At 39.1% G+C, this 18,392-nt stretch overlaps 1 protein-coding gene across 1 annotated transcript; it reads left to right on the top strand.

Moving 5' to 3' along the window:
- Positions 1–6,105: 6,105 nt before the first annotated feature.
- On the top strand, positions 6,106–18,160 carry slc22a16 (solute carrier family 22 member 16). Its single transcript, XM_038726723.1, has 8 exons — positions 6,106–6,231; positions 6,797–7,270; positions 9,177–9,294; positions 11,175–11,727; positions 12,978–13,105; positions 15,742–15,851; positions 16,535–16,634; positions 16,746–18,160. Exons 1-8 carry the CDS (start codon positions 6,188–6,190, stop codon positions 16,938–16,940), a joined length of 1,722 nt encoding a protein of 573 aa, XP_038582651.1. The 5' UTR covers positions 6,106–6,187; the 3' UTR covers positions 16,941–18,160.
- Positions 18,161–18,392: the final 232 nt, after the last annotated feature.

Genomic DNA, 18,392 nt, shown 5'->3' on the forward strand with positions numbered 1-18,392 from the left:
TGCCACCCTCTTTGAAAACTTTGGGAACTCCCTCCTCACACTCTCAAGTCCCCCATTCCCCAAACACACACGCCCCTTTAATTTGCTTTCTTTTTCTTTCTATCAAGCTTACATCACACACACTTCTCTGCAGCTCTGCCCCCTCCCTGGGGTTGCCTCTCCCTTCCTACAGACTCTCAAGTTACTGTGTAACTCTAGATATGGGCAGGGCCTGCACCATGAGCCCATGCAAGTCCCTCTCAGCATTTGCGAACATGTTGGCTCTCTCACCGAACAGGACAGCTCAGCTTGTATCACTGTGATGATCAAGTCCTTTTTTTGTGCCTCAAAATATACAAAAATGAGAGCTTAAGGAGATGTTTCAATCCTAAAGATGTGTAATAAGTACTCTTAGAGCCCAAAGGTACTGTATGCATTCCTTCATAAATGTTCCACAAATCAGTTAGTTCTTGAAATATCTGGCAACTTGCTAAAACTAACTTCTGTGTTTTATTCTCCTTGGCCATAATTAATTTTAGCTAATAAGCTAATAATCAGAGCTTCTTCTTGTGCACCCATTTATTAAATATGTCACTGATATTTTAGACTAAGCGAGGGCACATCATTAATCAGGCTTGCCAAAGCGGGGTTTTTTGGGAAGGAGAAAAGCACCGCCCACAGCAGTTTAACTGGGAAGGAAGTTAGGGTTCATAGAGCATCCTGACAGCTAAACCTTAGAAAAATAAATGCATGATAACGACATGGCTCTGCTGTTAAGAATCAATGGCAAACTTTTGTCTAGATATTGGCTTTAAAATAGCTTTCTACTGCCCCCTTTGGAGTAGAAATAATATTTCTCCTGCCTCTCTATTACAGTAATGAGAGCACATAGGTATAAGCATGTTGGATGCAAAACTGCACCTCACTCCTTTCTGATCAGTTTCACAATCATTTTGGTTTATACATTTTGGTTTATACATTACCATTCACTGGGAAGTCTTGTTGCCATAGATGATAAGCTGTTATGAATCCATTTAAAAGCATTTGTAAGTATATGTAGTTTTTTGTAGTGTTGTGGGATTTAAAACAGCTCTGACAGTGTATGAATTATCTTGTAGTTGTAGGTGCTAGTTTAGTACTTCAAGCAAGAATAAAACGGATGCCATGTATGTTGACAATCTCTACTACTACCCAGTGGTTAGTACTTTTTTTTTATATATATATATATATATACTAAAAGTATATATAAATATATAACTAAATAATAAAAAAATAAAAAGTAATAAAAGTAAGTTTAGTACTTCAAGCAAGAATAAATAAGCTATGTTGAAATCTCTACTAAGTGGTTAGTAATTTTAATAAAAAAAATAAAAGTAAAAAAATAAATAAATAAAATAAAAGTAAGTTTAGTACTTCAAGCTAGAAAAAAACAGATGCCAGCTATGTTGGCAATCTCTACTACCATCCAGTGGTTAGTCATGAACACATGTGGGATGGATTACAACATAAAAAAGAATGCCTGAAGAGATGTAGGTCAAGCTGTGATTGGACTGGCAATGTTACTTAAGAATCAAGAAAGAATACACAATTGAACCGACTGTAGAAATTATTTCATTAAGCAGAGCAACGGTTCGTTTTAAAGTGTGGCAAAGGTTTGGTTCTGTGTATTTCTGTTGTGCACAAAGAAAAATCCAACGTTTGTCCTGGAAAAATGAACAAAATGACTCAGAATGTTAGACACATGTTTCTGATGTTGCTTTCTCAGACTGAACACAGGAGAATTTTTTCTCTCTGAGACAGCGTTACACATATTGCAATGATTTGTCAGGATTTGGCCAAAATCCACTGCCACATGGAATGCATTCGTGTCTGGCTCCTCTCCTCTCCTCTCCTCTCCTCTCCTCTCCTCTCCTCTCCTCTCCTCTCCTCTCCTCTACCAGCAGAAGCCCACTGTTAAGTCGACAGATTGACCAAATACCATTAAACCCACTTGGGAGTCAGTTGCTGTTTGATTTTGATGACAAAAAATATTGATGACCATGACATGATATGGTTCAAAACATTTAGTCAAATAATTACATCACATAGACTTAAACTTAGATGTATTAGCTGTTGATACCCACTACAAAAAAAGTGTAAACCCAGCATTTGTTCACACAATGAGTGTGCACAAGTGTGATTATAGGCTATAAAAAATGTGAGGTGAGGCTTACTTTCAGGTTTACAAATTCAAGATAAAGAGTGCAGTTGACTTGTAGGTGGGATTTACTTGATGCTATCTTGTAAACAAACAGCATTTCCCCTGATAGGTGTTGTGGTGTATGCAGGTTTCACAACACACCAAGTAAAATTAGATTCAGCTGGACTGAAATAAAAGGCTGAAGAATTCGCTGAGACCTTGGCAAACGTTTTGAAATCTCCCTCGGTGGGAAGCAGCCAGTTGTGACAAAAGCAGGTGAATAGTTAAGTTTGTTGTTTTCTGCTTCTGGCACACTCAAACACAGAATAATCCACACTTTGTCCAGCATCACTGTAATCCACTCACACATGAGAAAATCCCCAAACTTTAAAAACACTGAGTCACAGATCAATTCAGTAACTCCAGACTGAATTAATTAATGTATAATGTATTTTACTGTATTATACTTTAGGGTGCCCAAAAACAGCTGGAAAGGGGACTGCTGATGAAAACTAGCCTGTGGCAAACACGGGTACATTTACATTTGCTTTGAATGTTGATCAGTGTACACTGTCCCTTTTCAAATAAACAAATAAACAGTAAGAGTATTCATCTGAGGCCATGAAACCAGTCTGCTCAAGCTTCTTTCTTCCACACCTTCAACAAACACCATAGCAGAACAAGGCGTGTGCAAAAGCATCTAAACACCTTTTATGCTTAATGACACATGAAATTTCATCAGGTTCCTCTCAATACCTTTAATAACAAGTAAGGGAGTGGACAGTAAAAAAAAGCTGACAGGTAAGTGGGAGGAGAAGGAAAGAGGTAAAAGTCAGCAGAAAGTTGTGTCAAAACACAGTTCTTCAAAAAATGTATCAAACCTCAGCGGCTACCAGCCAACTGTCAACAGGATTTTGTTCTCCAGAATAGCTAATGACATGATATAGCTTATATATTATAAGTAATATATTATGTAAGTATAATTACCAAAATCAAATCTTACAAACACCACTGTCTGGCATACATGTGTAAGACGACAACTCTGCCTGCACTGTCTGATTAATGGCAACAACATCTGTCTGTGCCATAAATCAATCTCTATTCAAGTTGTAAAGCAACCCAATACATTTCTTGTGACATCCAACCTTTTGGCATGCAAAATAAAACCCAATTTGGAGGCCAGAAAAGGTGGCAATCCTCCTCCTCATGAGTTGTTTTCTGCAGTAATCAAATTGGAGTCTCATTTATAAATGGTCAGTCTGCATGAATTACATGTTTCAATCTCTATTGCTTGATTATTTCCCATCGGACGGAGTGGAGCAGATGGCGGGTCAGTGTGATAGCAAAAGCAAACACTGTCATAGCTTGTAGTACCAGCCAATAAAAGGTGCACTAAGTCAATACAGCCTACAATAAGTGCAAATATCAATTATTAATCAAGGGCCCCAGCAATAGCCTTTGTTTGTAATGGAGATGTTAGCTGGGATTTCATACCATAAATGAGGTGAAGGTGATGGCACTTAACTGCATATTTGGCTCATAATAATAAGAATGAACTTTACACACATCTAAACATGTGCACCCTCGCCCTATCCTTGAACACTTGTTTGGACTATTAGTTTGACAAAACACTCTATTTGTAGAGGTCACTTTTTGTTTTCTGGTGTCCTACAGACCAAACAATTAATTGTTTAATCAATATGGCAATGGGTGAATAACAGAAGGTAAATTATGCACCCATCACATGTAGGTGTAAAGCAAACAAGCATTGATGAAAAGAGTTGTAACTGCATGCTGACTCTGAGCCACAGATTTATTTAAATGCGCGGCTATCAACAAGTCTAAATTAAATTTGCAACATATTCTTCTCTACTTGGTGTCAGAGTTTGAAAAGGTGAAGATGTAAAAACTCCTCTTGGAGAAGAGGGGTAGTCCTGTCCTGCCCTCATCAGATTACTCAATAATGTAAATAGGGGAGACCGTGTAGGGTTGTAACATGGGGAGAGTTGTAACAACACCAATTCCACCAATTAGAGATGAGATAGGAATGAGGTAATCTTTTCAGTATTTACCTACTTCCTCCCTGATCAGGTATGGTGGTTATCAAGTCTGGAAACAGGTGCATTCAGAATGTAGAGAAAAAAATGATTTTAAAGTTTTGTTTGGTATCTATACTATTGCAGATAAAATTGTTTGACTTATATTAGATTGAAATATAGTTTCTTAGGCAGCATGTGATGCATTTTTTCCTTTCTAATTTCAAACCACTATGCTAAAACAGCTAGCTAAACATTGTCTGACAGGGTTGACTTGCTACACTGCTACAACCATCCTCTATACATAAAACTAGGGACTTTCTTGATTTTAATATTTTACAAAGTGCCTTTGCAGTCTGGGCCCACCAAGCCTGGACTCCAGGGTTACCCGCATTTATTTGTCAGCTCTGTGACCAGTACTTCCTATTCACATGTTGTTCATGTTGCCATGTGTATCGGCACTCAGTCTTTTCCGTACTCGGCCTCTGCCAGTGGAGAGGGCAGAGAAGCGTACAGGCAGCTTGTGAAAAATGTGCACAAAAAAAGTCCCTGTGCGCCAAAGAGTAAAATATAGAAGTACTTGTACTGCGTACCGATGAGTACCCGCCCAATTCAAGCACTGACTGTGACTCTGAATAAGAATATACACACATTGACACAGACACACACCTCTTTTTTGTTAGACCTAAGTATGTACAAAGATATTCTTTAATTAGGTACATTTTAGTAGTATTTATTATGTATATATTATGTATATTATGTATTTATTATGTATACTGTTAAGTAAGTGTATTCTATAGATAAATTTACATACACACACTGTACATGCACCAGTCATCAGAGAGTCTGTTACAGTGAGAGAGAAACATTGTTCTTTTATGTCAGTTCCTGTTTTTGAAGCATATGGTGTGGCATCTAATTTTGCTCCTTTTGTCTTATTGTTGCAACTTACCCCTGCATTTCTTACAACCTACCCCAGTAGTGGGGTAGGTTGTAACAAGAGAACACAATGCATTTGACATCAACTCATGAGGTCTGTGACATTCTTGTACAGGATTGAATTGGTGCCATTTGTAGTAAACAAATGTGGATACTTTGTATAAAAGCCACAAAATTCAGCAGGTTATAGTTGCTGAAGCAAAAAGTGTACCTGGTCTCCCCTAGTCATTAGTTGCAGCCCTGGTAAATGAAAAGAGGAAAATGAAAAGAGGAGGAGGACAGTAGGGATCCAGCACGTTTGTTTACAGATGAACTATGACCTAGTGATGATTGTGAACTCAGCAGCTCATTACCACCCTGCTTAAGTTGTAGACATTAGGCATATTTACAGCAGCTGTTTGTTTCAATGGCTTTTGAAAAGGTTGATCCTGACAGGGGTAAACACATCAGAAGAAATATGTCTCTGTGATGTCAGAGGTTTGTGGATGTTATGCAGGGGCAGTGTATTTACCACAGAATAAACAGTTAGCTTTCAGTCTGATACTGCCTACATCACTACATCAGGCTGTGATCGGATTACACATGAGAGATCTCCAAAATGAGTGTGTGAGAGATCAGGTATCTCCAAACTGACTTTAAATGCTCTGTGTTCAGTCCTAATCACCTGGCTTTCAATGAGAAAACCCTTTAGCTTACATGATATCCTTCTTGTATGAAAATGTGTGATGTCATCAAGGGCCCATTTATACCAGGTGACATTATATTATATATATATTATGTTTATAGCGTTTATATTTTCTGTGACATTGTGAAACATCATCATTTTCGGCCAAAGCAGCTGTTTTCCCCCCCGCTGATCAAGCGGTTTAAAGCGGACTCCTTGTGTCTGCGTGCGTATGCGTGTGTGTGTGCATGTCCCTGGTGGGGGGGGGGGGGGGGGCGTCCCTCCTATCCTCAGTCCGCTCTGTGAACTTCGCAGTTTATTATTTGGTGTTGGAGCGCTCGGGATCCGCTGCCGGCCGGGGAGAGAGACGCACAAACGCACCGTCAGAAAATGACAGTAGAGAGAATATTTGCCGAGCTTGGACATTTCAAAAGGTACCCAAAGTATTTGTGCCTTTCTCCAGTCTCACTAAATCGACATATTTCCTTTGCTCTGTGAATGATTTCGAGTATTTTTGTGGTATCATTAGCAGCCTGTTGGGTAGTTTTGGAACAGTATGTAGCCTAACTTTTTATTACATGTTAAAATTGATTTTAAGAAACACCAAGAGAGCTCATCCCATCATTTGATAACTTGTGCACAGTGCTTTTGGATACTTTTACATCTTTTCTATCACATCACAATGCTTACTGAAGAAGGAATCTTCACTCAGAGGAACTTTTGTGTCCTTTCTTTGAACTATATTCCAGTTGTTTTTGTGCATGATTAATCTTAATCACTTGTCTGCAGCACAGTCTAATGTTCCTCAAATTTCCCTGAATTTTCTACAATACAGTAGCACAAATAGGATTTTAAGATTCATTAAAGGATGACCTGTTAAGGTGACCTTTTTGCAGTTATCTGTTAAATAGGAGACCTAGGGATTGGCGCCAAAAAGCTCACCTCTTCTTCAGCTCTTATGTGTCAGCAAAGGTTCTAACGCATTTTCTGTCTCTCCAGATTTCAGGCATGTCTCTATTTTGCAGCAGTCTTCCAGGCCATAGCCTGTGGGATCCACTACCTGGCCTCTGTCTTCTTAGTGGAGACGCCAAACTTTGTGTGCAGTGTGCCAAACATCACCGATGTCCTATACGGGAACCTGACGGGGTCTAGCCTGGAAGACATCCTGCCGGTTTTCAAGTGGGGGAGGGGGCCCTTGGTGGTGAGGACAGCTGAAGGAGAGCAGTGGGAGCTCAGCCGGTGCCGCTGCGCCCTGCGCATCAACCCAAGACACTTTACATACGACTTTGATGGCAACAAAACATTGAGAGCCTGTGATGGGAACTTTGCTTACGACCACACCGAAGTCCACCAAAGCATTGTGACAGACTGGAACTTGGTGTGTGAGAGAGAGTGGCTGGCCAAGCTGTGCCAGCCCACCTTCATGCTGGGGGTGCTGGTTGGAGCGCTGGTGTTTGGGGACATTGCTGACAGGTAAGCAGGGGCTGCAAAATGGAGGAGGAAGGGGAGGGTTCTTGCTTGCAAAGTGAGAATTCACACAGGAGAGGTAAATTCTGTAAGGCATGTGGAGTACAGTTTCACCATATAAGGAAGTTATTTTCACATGTATATGGAAAAAGAGCATAAATTCAATTAGTATAGACAGTGGCTATGAGAGCCAGCCTTTACAATCCTTTTTACAGGTAATCATAACTTCAGGAGGCATTGTTACACTTCTGCCTCAACATTTCACATGATGAATGATGAATATTCTCTGTCCTGCTCTGTGAGCCAGTGACTGTGTTGCCCCATAAGCATGGAGACATAAAGCATATGGAAAAAGGATAATGTGAGTGAGGTAGGGGTGGTGGATTGAGGGATGAAAGAATGGGAGGAGGGAGGGATGCAGGAAAAGCAGCCACAGACTTAAGTCTGATAAAGTCAGAGTTCAGGGTACACTTGCTTTGATGTCTGCTACCTATTTTATAAAATGGATCCCAGTAACCCAAGTTAAGATAGAGACGAAAATGATTAAATGCTGATGGCAGTGGTTATAATGAGTAAATCATTATCATCAAACTGTATGTTGTCTTATGCTTTTTATCCATGGTCTTATTCACCATATTATACCATGATTTTATGTGCTGGTCATTGTCAAAGTCTTATTCCCTTTTCCGTAGTCCCTATTGCTCACATTGTGAGGCAAAGTTTTGCTTGAGCAGGCAAAGGGGTTATTGTGGAGCAATTCTTTCATGTTGAGGGCAAAGTGCAATCCCATGTTTATATTGTACTCTCAACAGAGAACTCGAGAATATAGGTGTGATATAATTAGCTTAGCTTGAGCCACAGAAAATTAGTTGTATTACTTTACTACAAAGAGTTGCTAACATCACAGCTAACATTTTAAAGCAGAGCCACAGTGGCTTAAACAGCAGGTTTAAGGGTCTGCCCTCCAAGGTGGGTTAAAATCAGTCGTTGAAGATCCTTGCAGACATTTCACCTCTCATCAAAGAGCCTTCTTCACTTCTGACTGACTGGCAGGGAATCCCAACTATTTAATTTTGGTTGGGTTGTTATCAAGGTGATGGTTCCCTCCTGGTTCATCAGGGCTCTTGGCTGTTGTAACAATAGTCATTATGGTCGTTGGAGTCACCTGAGGGCAAGTCTGAACGACGATCGGCATTGTCATGTGAGGCCAAATGTAAGCGTCTGTTCAATCTCCTAGGAAGGGATGAAAGGACAGCACTGTAAGTGGGGGATAAGTGGTGTCACAGACCTCCTCCCCTGTTGAGAGATTGATTGATTGATTGATTGATATATTTATTTCAAACATGTTAAAAAACAAAAACAATTTAAAATAAGCATACATTCAAAATAACAAAAAACAACAACAAAAAAAACCCAAAAATATTTAGCTACCAAACATTTATGATTTCCAATAAAAGAAAACTTTTATTTACACGTTTGAAAGATGGTTTCTCTAATAGTGGGAATGGTTTCTTGGCTGAGATATCCTGCCAGTCAGTCAGAACTGAAGAAGCCTCTTGGATAAGAGAAACATCTTCAGGTATCTTCAAACAAGTCTAGTTGCCATTGAATTTAACTCACCTTGGATGGTGATGGCTAAGAATCTTCATTGACAACTTTTTGGGTCTACAACTTCAAATATGTAACATGTGCCATGCAATGCCTACATCATAATGTTAGTCTAGTGATACCTTGCTTACAGAACTGCATAAACTGAAAGTCCGAACAGAACTGGAATCTAATAGTTAACTGAATGATCCTTTATTTAGTGCATTGCTTGCCTGAATACATTAGCTCTGTCTGTCTTTCTCGTAATCATTCTCTCGCACCCTGTTTCTCTTTCTCTAACTGCATGGGATTCTCCCTCCTCCAGACTTGGTCGTGTGAGGATTCTGATGTTCACCAGCCTCTGTCAGTTTGGACTTGGGGTGTCTGTAGCGTTCTCTGGAAACTACTACTTCTTTGTAGTGCTCCGCTTCCTCCTTGCCATGGTATGTGCATTGTGTCTATGTTGTATGTGGTTGTTCTTGCATGCCATGGTTAGTGCAATTGGGGAAATGAAAAACTGATGATGTGGAATGAAATTATTTTCAGAGATAGTATACCAAAAGAAAGTAGGAAAGTTAGTTGGTACTTAGTTGGTAATCCACCAGTCTGAAAGAGCAGCTGGCAGAAACACTAATTTCAGTCATTTTGAAAAGTCTGTTTTAAGACTTGTATTCTGGACTTTTACAGAAGCCAGAATGGGACAAGAAAGGTGCTTACCTTCCACTTTCTGCACGTAAACAAGCATGCGTCTTCAGGTTCTGTACAAAACAATCTCTTAGCCAAACAAAAGTAAGATTTTAGCTCCAGCTGTGTATAATAAGAACATAACTATAAATCATACTTTATTTCTGCCCTCTTCTGTACTGGGAGTAAGATTTTTATATTTAGGTTGTGTTAGTTTCAAAGTATTTACTTAGTAAATACCATTAACATTCATATCAAACAAGGGAATGATACACATTAGCAAAATTAGCACATGATTGCTTAATGTCAATTTATAGAAATATTAAGGGTAGGATCTATTTTTCTGCATGTCGAAGCATAGATATCTATGTATATATAAATTTGACATTTATGTTAGGTAAATATCTAAAAATGTTGATTACGTCTTACAAATTGAATTAGGTCCCATGCTGGTAAAGGTCAGTTGGTGCAACATGCAAAGAAACTGAAATTCCCAGACCAACATGTTGAATGTAGTGACTGATAAGGAGTTTGGGAGTTAAACAGCAGTATAGCAGGTAAAGTAACAGTCTTTAGTGTGTCTTTGTGTCTTTATGAGTATGCATATTTGTGTTTTTGTGTACAGAGTAATGCATAATATGTGTATAAAAACCATGTTTACAAGACAAGGGAAGGGTGTCAATATGGTCCACATAGCAGCAGTTGTGCTGAAAGAGCCTCTACAGTCTGTCCACTGTTTCACTCCTCTCCGTCTTCTACCATCCCCCAGTCCATCTCAGCTACAGCTGTTGTTTTTCACATAGAATCAGACTACCAGATAGGATAGGCTCATACTGCACAGCCACACTTAACACCGTGCAGACTTACTAACCTGGTTACTGCCATATGTATTACATTGAGATCTCACCACATGTTTACCTGTGAGTTGCAGATCAATGTATAATTATAAATTTCTTTCTTAGGGGTACTGTATATGCATGCAAATGGCATAGAGATGATCTGACAATTGTTTAAAAGAGGAAAGGATATAGTTTTTCTTTTACAAATGAACACTTTCATTCATCAAGAATTAATCAGTCATAAAATTCTCCCTTACTTAGTTCAATACTCTAAGGAAATTTGCTGCTACGGTCTGATGTGGTATGACCAGCAGCTTATGGTGGCTAATGGTTGTAAACTTTAACATAGATAGTTATGTAACTTTTTAGCTGATTTTATGATTATAATTCTTATACATGCGCTACTCTTACACTAGCATTTCACTTTATTCTATAGTTGCCTGTTTTGGCCACAGTGGCAGCTGTATAGTAAAGTAACAAGTGTTTAATATGTGGCCTAAAGGAAAGACAAGCAATTTTAAAATCCTGATAAATGTAACAACTACTGTGGTAACAATACAGACACAAAGGTTTGATAAATGCAGTTCAACAGTTCATTGTCAACTTTATTTTGCAAACATGTATATTAAAATGTTTTTATGTTTTGAGCAAATTACCATTACAATGTTCCTACTTCAGGAGCCAAAATTCAACAGAGCATTCGTGTACCTTCTCTCTTTCCTCCCCCTTTTCATCTTTCAATCCTTCTTTCCCTTTCCTCCTTTTATCCGTGTTCTTTGTCCCATCTTTGCTTTTGGCAGGTGTCCAGCGGCTACCTTGTAGTGGTGTTTGTCTATGTCACAGAGTTTACTGGCATCAAGGTACGCACATGGACCTCTATGCACGTGCATGCAGCCTTTGCTGTCGGCGTCATGATCGTGGCTCTGACTGGTTACCTGGTGCGGGTCTGGTGGATCTACCAGATCATCCTCTCCATGTGCACGTCGCCCTTCCTGTTCTTCTGTTGGAAGTTCCCCGAGACACCCTTTTACTTGATGGCCAAGGGCCGTTACAAGGATACTCAGATCCTGCTGGATGCAATGGCCCGCTTCAATGGCCTTAAGTACAGGCTTAAAGTGGAGGACCTCCTGGAGCCAAAGGATAATGGCAGAGTTCTGCTGGAGGAGGGAGAGGAGCAGCTATTGCAGTCTGAAAAGAAGCTGTCCATCCTGGATCTGTTTGGCAGCTGGAGGATGGCGGGGCGTACGTGCACAGTGTGGGCCATCTGGTTCATCGGCAGCCTGGGCTACTACGTTTTCTCTTTAGGCTCAGTCAACCTTGGAGGAAACCAGTACATTAACCTCTTCCTTGCTGGTAAGTTTTAGAGTGATGAGTGTGAAGGTGCATGAATGAAGGAGGAAAAAAGTGGTAACGACATTGCAAATCTATACAATAATTTTCTGCTTAGGTCATCCAATTGTAGGTATATTTGTGTTTGTAGATGGATTAGGCAGCTTTTTTATTAGCTTTTGTTTTAAATGCAGAGTGGGTTTTTGTCTGTTTTATTGTGTGTACCATGAGGCTGGAATTTGTTTCAGGTAACTTGTTTAACAGATCCACCTCTTCCCTTGTAAACAAATGGGCCTCTTAGCTTAGTCCAGCCTAGTCGTTAACCAAGTTAACCAAGTTGAGCAGGAGTCAGCTTAACTCTCCAGTCTGTTTGCAATGTGCTGTTCTGTATTCTGTAAAATATTATGTTCATCTAGGGTTGTATTAGGAGAATAATATGCCATTAGGAAGGCAATGAGATCATTTCGGTTCTCCAGTTTGGCTGTTTTTGGTAACGCAGTGGGTAAAATAAACCTGTGAGCAATTAGGAAAATCTACAGCCCTCCATTTGCAAGCTAAATATTTTCCCTGTGGTTCATCTAATAAAGAAAATAACCTTTGTACTGTAATAAACATTTTTGTTAAACAAGACAGGAACTGATGTACTGCTCATGTAATGGTGTTTGGACAAATGTTCCAATTAAATACTAGGTTTGGTCTGGGAATTACATTTTATTAATTCAGCAGATGACACGAGTATTCACATTAAATAATTGTCAGGATATTTGGACTGGAATTGAAAAGCAGACTGAGACTGACAGTAAGTTGCAAACAGTTTGTTGAACGAACCAGGAGACCAGTACCATACACCTTTGACAAGTCCAGTGGAGAGACAGACAGGAGAAAAAGAGAAGGACGGAGAAAGAGAGAACACAAACAGATGAACAAAACCAAAACACACCAATCACTCCACACACAACAAAGGAAGAGGAATCAAAAATAACACACACTCACAAACATACCAGAATGTCACTAGATGAGGTTCAGGACGGAGGGGTGGTGACAACTTTACTTACTTTCCCCCCTCTTTATACTTAACAACAAGGCTGATTTAATGAGCTTCCTTTTAATGTCCAGTAGGAACATTTAAAATCCCCACTTATCTAATTTGGAGATATACTATGGAGCACATTTGGGAGACTGAGCTTCACCAACATGGTATTTAGGTCTCTGTGTCAGTGTGTCAGTGTCCCGAAAACCTCTGACCGAGAGCTGCTGTGATTGGCTGTTTTCAGGTGCCGTGGAGATCCCCTCTTATTTGGTTGGCTGTTTTGCAATGGACCGGATTGGCAGGAAGAAGACATGTGCCCCGGCTCTGCTCCTGGCCGGGGTCGCTTGTATGCTCATCATTGTGGTACCTGCTGTATGTACTGAAAGTGTGTGCGTGAGAGAGAGAGAGACAGTATGTGTATATGTTTAATTTTAGTGTTGGTATATAATAATCTTTAAATATTTATTTTTTATTATTTCTACTGACTCCAATACAATCTTTAGTGGCCCCATAACAAAAATCATAAATATGAACCACACAATTCAAGTTTATAGCAAGAATTGTATTATTTATCCTTATTTGACCCTAAATTTAAGAATTGTCCAGATGCCACACATGTCATGTTCAATGCAGGCAAATTATCCTTCAAGGAATGTTCTTACTTTATCCTGTTCTCACACTCATCATTAAATGTTAAATGTCCTTCAAATCCTGATTTCTAACTGCATTTGGGGCATTACACATGACAATGTCAACAAGATGTTAACTGTTAGTTTTGCGGAGTAAGAGATACGCTTACTGTAATATAGGGCTATTTTTAAAGTATTTTCTGCACTCTGTTAGCTCTTGAGTTTACTGTCCTGACATTGCCCCCGGCCACTGGACCAATGTTTCTGTTGAGACCTGATATACGACATGCCGTTCCCAGTGTGTGTCCTGAGCTCTGACCCAAATTAGCACCGACATGGTTGGGCTGACAAACAGCTGGTGCGTAATATCCAAGTAAATGTGACCTTTGACATTGAAAGACATTCTGAAGAGAGCGGTCAACAAACGTGAGCTGAAAAAGCCAGAGGAGACAGCAACGAATTGTCCACCTATCTATATTTTTCCTTTTTCCTCTCTCTGTTTGTGTCATTGCAGTAACTTCTGCAGGAAGACACAACGTAATGAAACTCCATCTGCAGGCTTAAATACACTCCCACATACCAGACTGCATGTAACTTTCTTTGGTAAACTGTATGGACAAATCTTACTTTGGCAAACATACCATAGTCTCTAACAGAACTAGGTACTTTAATGACTAAGTAGAATACATGACCTTTATCTAGTCAGACCAGTTCACAAGCAGCTATGTCCAGCTAGCTTGACAGTCCCCTGATAGTTACTTTGTACATTAGTTTGTCCGCTAATTGATCACGGTTTAGAGTATTTTACTCAAATTCTTATGCTGTCAGTTTTCAGATAGATAGATCGTTTACCAGATCTTTGCACAATGTGCTCTTCAGTTCTGTTCAGGAGTTTCTATCTATACTTGTTAAGCAAGTTTCATGATACATTTCTGAGCATTTCTGATGCAACCCTTACAGTTAAAACCTCATTCTGTCTCAAAGTACTGGTAACAGTCTCCCTTTTTTATCATGACTACTCTGATTGCTCTTGCTTTTGAATGCTGTGTTTGTCTACTTAGCTACACTGTACTGTATTAGTGAGGGAGTTACAGTAATAGCCGTCTCAAGCCTAACATTTATACTAATTTCAGTGGCTATACTTACCCTATTTTGTTGTAAATGACAAAACTGGCAAATACAACCAGTGGAAAATAACTCCCGCCACCACTGTCTACTTGTAATAGAAATAAAATTACCAGTGTTCAGATTCAGAGAGGACATGAGGTGGTTTCCGTGCCAGCAGCCTTGTGTGTTGTGTATTCACATGTGACTGCATACATTACACACTGCTAGTACCATGCAAACACACCATGGCACAGACTGCACCAAAGATGTTAGATAATTTAGTTAAAAGATAAAAGAACGTGTTAATTCCTAAGCTCAGTACAGCCAAAAATAAAGACTGTTGGATTCAGGCCAACAGTTCAAAAATAGCGTATTTGGTTGGGATAGCCTCAGACAACCCCCTCTCCTCTCTTTGTATCTTTAGTGTTTTCAGTCCTGGTCATGTTTTGTTGTCTGTGTCTGTTGCGTCATTGCAACAGACGGGATTATAGTTCACCAGGTGTTTGTAGTTTGAGATCATAGTTCACTTTGCAAGAACATTTTTTGCATGTAGTACACTACATTCACACACACTGTCCCATTCAAAAAGTGTACAGTATATGGTGTATTACAGGCCCTGCAGGACTTCAGTCTAACTATACTGTTCACACAGATGAAATACTCACATACAGAAATATGAAATACACACATGTAGCAATACAAAACACCACATTCCATTTAATATGTCCACATACAGTTATGTAAAATTAGTATAGTATCTATATCTACAGTGTCTTTGAATAATTTCTTTTTTTAACAAACATACATATGCTCACATACAGTATAAACACATGTATAAATGCATAAAAATAGTTTTGTTTAAGTCGTTTCCATTTCACAATGTATAATAATGAAGTAAATTACCGGTAGAGTGACTGAGGGAGCAGTTCAGTTTATTAGATCACATAGATAGAATGGAATTATATCAGTTCACTCATATATTGAGTTCATGCATACATGGGGTGCAGTAAGAGAGTCTGTGTTGTTGTTTAAAGCTAATGGAGTCAGTGGTCTGAAAAGTCTGAAGGTCAAAGGTCAAGTGTTTTTATGGATGATCAGCTGTAGTATCATTTACAGAGCAAAAAGGTCCCACAGTGATGCACAGACTTCAGAACAAGATGATGGGCAAAAGAGCAAGCTAATTACTTTTACTGGTATACATGGTATAAACATAGGACGTTCTTGTCTCTAACTTTCCGATACCTTCTTTCTCCTCCTCCCCTCTTTCCACAGGACAACGAGTCATTGGCCATCGCTCTCTCTATGACGGGGAAGTTTGCCATTGCCATTGCCTTTGGTCTCATCTACCTGTACACCTGTGAGCTTTACCCAACCATCATCAGGTAAGAACAAACTAAACAAAACACACACAGCGCCTGGAAACAGTATATATCCACTAGAATCAATTTGTCTTTTTAGATAAATCTGAATCTTCAATTTATCAGTGAGTTCAACTCATACACAACCCCAAATGAAAAAACTTCTCATTTGGCCTCCAATATTTTTTATAATTCTGTTTTAACAAACAGTAGTCTGTACATAGATTTTGAATGTGAAGAATAGCTAGCTTGTTTCCCAAAGCTTTAATATAAATAAACTAATTTAAACCCAAAGAGACAACAGAATAATTAGATCTTTTTAAAACACATTTTTGTTTCCATTCTTCACAGCCCTCTTGCATGTACACTTTTTATCTCATTGTGTTGTGTTTTTGCAGATCGACCCCTTTCCACAGAATATCATTATGGGCGCATTAAATCTGCCAGTTCAGTGTATTTCACGTCAAAAATATTTGAAAACAAACAGAAAAGTCAAGAAGCAATGCTTGTACTATTGGTTTGTTAGTACAGTGTTTTGTGCACAGCTGCAGATGATACATATTTTGATCATGAAGTAATGTTGCTTTTTAGAGAGTTTACAGTAATTGATTCATGTTTATATTGGTGGTGGTAGGCCTCACCATGCCTGTACTCTGACATCACAGAATCTCCTCTAATGTTGCTGATCTTGTGTGATCTCCCTCCAGGTCTCTGGCGGTGGGTAGTGGTAGTATGATGTGCCGTGTTGGCAGTGTGGTGGCGCCCTTCTGTGTGTACCTGGCGGATGTCTGGGTCTACCTACCTCAGGTATACGCACCCTAATCCGATTTGTCATAGTTTATCTACATGGGTATCCTGGCAACAAAACAAATCTTAACTAATTCATTTTTTCCTTTATTCATCATGACCCTTGTGTAGCTCATTGTGGGAATCCTGGCATTCATTATTGGAGTGCTGACATTTTTGTTGCCTGAGACACTGGGCAGACCTCTAACAACCACCTTGGAAGAGGCCGAAGCTCTGGGACGTAAGCCCAGTGAGATGAACTCAGACCTGGGCAATAAAGATGCTGAGGATGGGTTGAAGATGAATCAACATGAAGCCAAGGTCTGAGTTGTACACTGCTGGAAAACCAGCGAGACAGATGCACAGGGAGAAGCTTTGGGGGGGAAATGAAGGAAAAGAGAGGAGGTGATGGCTGCCATAAACTGAAAAAGAATCATCATTGAATTATTGGATTGTTTATGAAAAAAATCTAAAAGCAACAACAAACCTTTATCAGAACTTGTGGAAATTACATGTTTGTTGACATTTTGTTCTTCAAAGTGACCAATGATTGATTACTACAAAGGTCCTTTACAGGAGACATTAAACAAACCCTACTGCATTCATAGAGATCTGAGTAATGTAGCAGTCACCGATGCAGTGCAATCCATGAATTCAATGAACTGGAAAAGCGTGTGTGTTTGTGTGTGTGTGTGTTTGTGTGTGTCTGTGTTGTGTGTGCACCCATGACCAAGGAAATACGAAGTATATTAAAGGATTATTTTCACTTAATGACATCTTGTAACCAAGAGAAATAATAACTTTGTTGTCAAAGTAATTGCTGAGATTTGGGAGCACAGAGATATAGCTACCAACAAAGTCTGACAGCCAACAGCCAAATTATCCAAACAGCTTTATTTCGAGGTAAAAACCAAAGGCAGCACACTAGAAATATCAGTAAGAATACCTCCTATGCACAGGAAAACTTCAGCATACACAGCAGGTCAGAGTTAAACCACAAAATGTGATGTTTACAATGTCTGTAAACTGGATGACTGCTTGCCTTTGTTTTCTCTTTCAAATTGGTTCAGTTATGCATACAGATGCAATGTTATTCTAAGCACACAAAGCAACACCATGATCAAAACAATAGAATGTTTTATTCTAATAACAAAGAAGTGCCATTTTTAAAGTCACCCTTTTATTATTTTTAACTCTTTTTTTTATCTCAGGGCATCTGCTTTTGGATATCACTGTAAAATTATCCTAATATACCTTTTACTTTTTCACTTAGTTAAACAGTATCCATCCTGTTTAAGATGGTATTGCTTAGCTTTAACTTTGTTATTTAATGTGAGTGTGAGTGTGTGCGCTTCTGTGTTAGTCCGAACAATAGTTTGTGTCCAAATTTCAACATGCTTATTCTGTGTATGCAATACACAGCCGGACATACTGAAGGAAATGTATATAGAGTAATCTAGATGCGTCAAGATGTGAGATCCGGATGTTTGGACCAAGAATAAACCACAACAGTGTGGAGATTCACCTGCTTTACAATATGTGTATACTAGCATGTTTTTTTCATATCTTTAATCTGAAGAACAACTAAAAAATCATGACAATCAACTGTTATCCTTACAGTGATGACATTTGAACACTAGGTGATCAAAGTACTCAGGTTCAGTATTCAATTCTGAAAAGTTTTACAATCAGTAGTAAGATTTTTACTTATGAATTGTTTCTTTGTTAGTATTGGTTTTATTTTATTATGGAAAGAATAAATAAGAGTGAGATTGGACA

This window comes from Micropterus salmoides, unplaced genomic scaffold (assembly GCF_014851395.1).
Source record: "Micropterus salmoides isolate LMB-PRFRI ecotype aquatic unplaced genomic scaffold, ASM1485139v1 Ms_hic_scaffold_18, whole genome shotgun sequence".
Classification (NCBI taxonomy): Eukaryota; Metazoa; Chordata; class Actinopteri; order Centrarchiformes; family Centrarchidae; genus Micropterus; species Micropterus salmoides.

Excerpts from the sequence above, each read along its gene's own strand:
- slc22a16 (XM_038726723.1), top strand. The coding sequence starts at position 6,188 with ATGACAGTAGAGAGAATATTTGCCGAGCTTGGACATTTCAAAAG. Across the intron at positions 6,232-6,796 it reads GAGCTTGGACATTTCAAAAG|ATTTCAGGCATGTCTCTATT; the intron begins GTACCCAAAGTA and ends CTGTCTCTCCAG. Across the intron at positions 15,852-16,534 it reads CTTTACCCAACCATCATCAG|GTCTCTGGCGGTGGGTAGTG; the intron begins GTAAGAACAAAC and ends ATCTCCCTCCAG.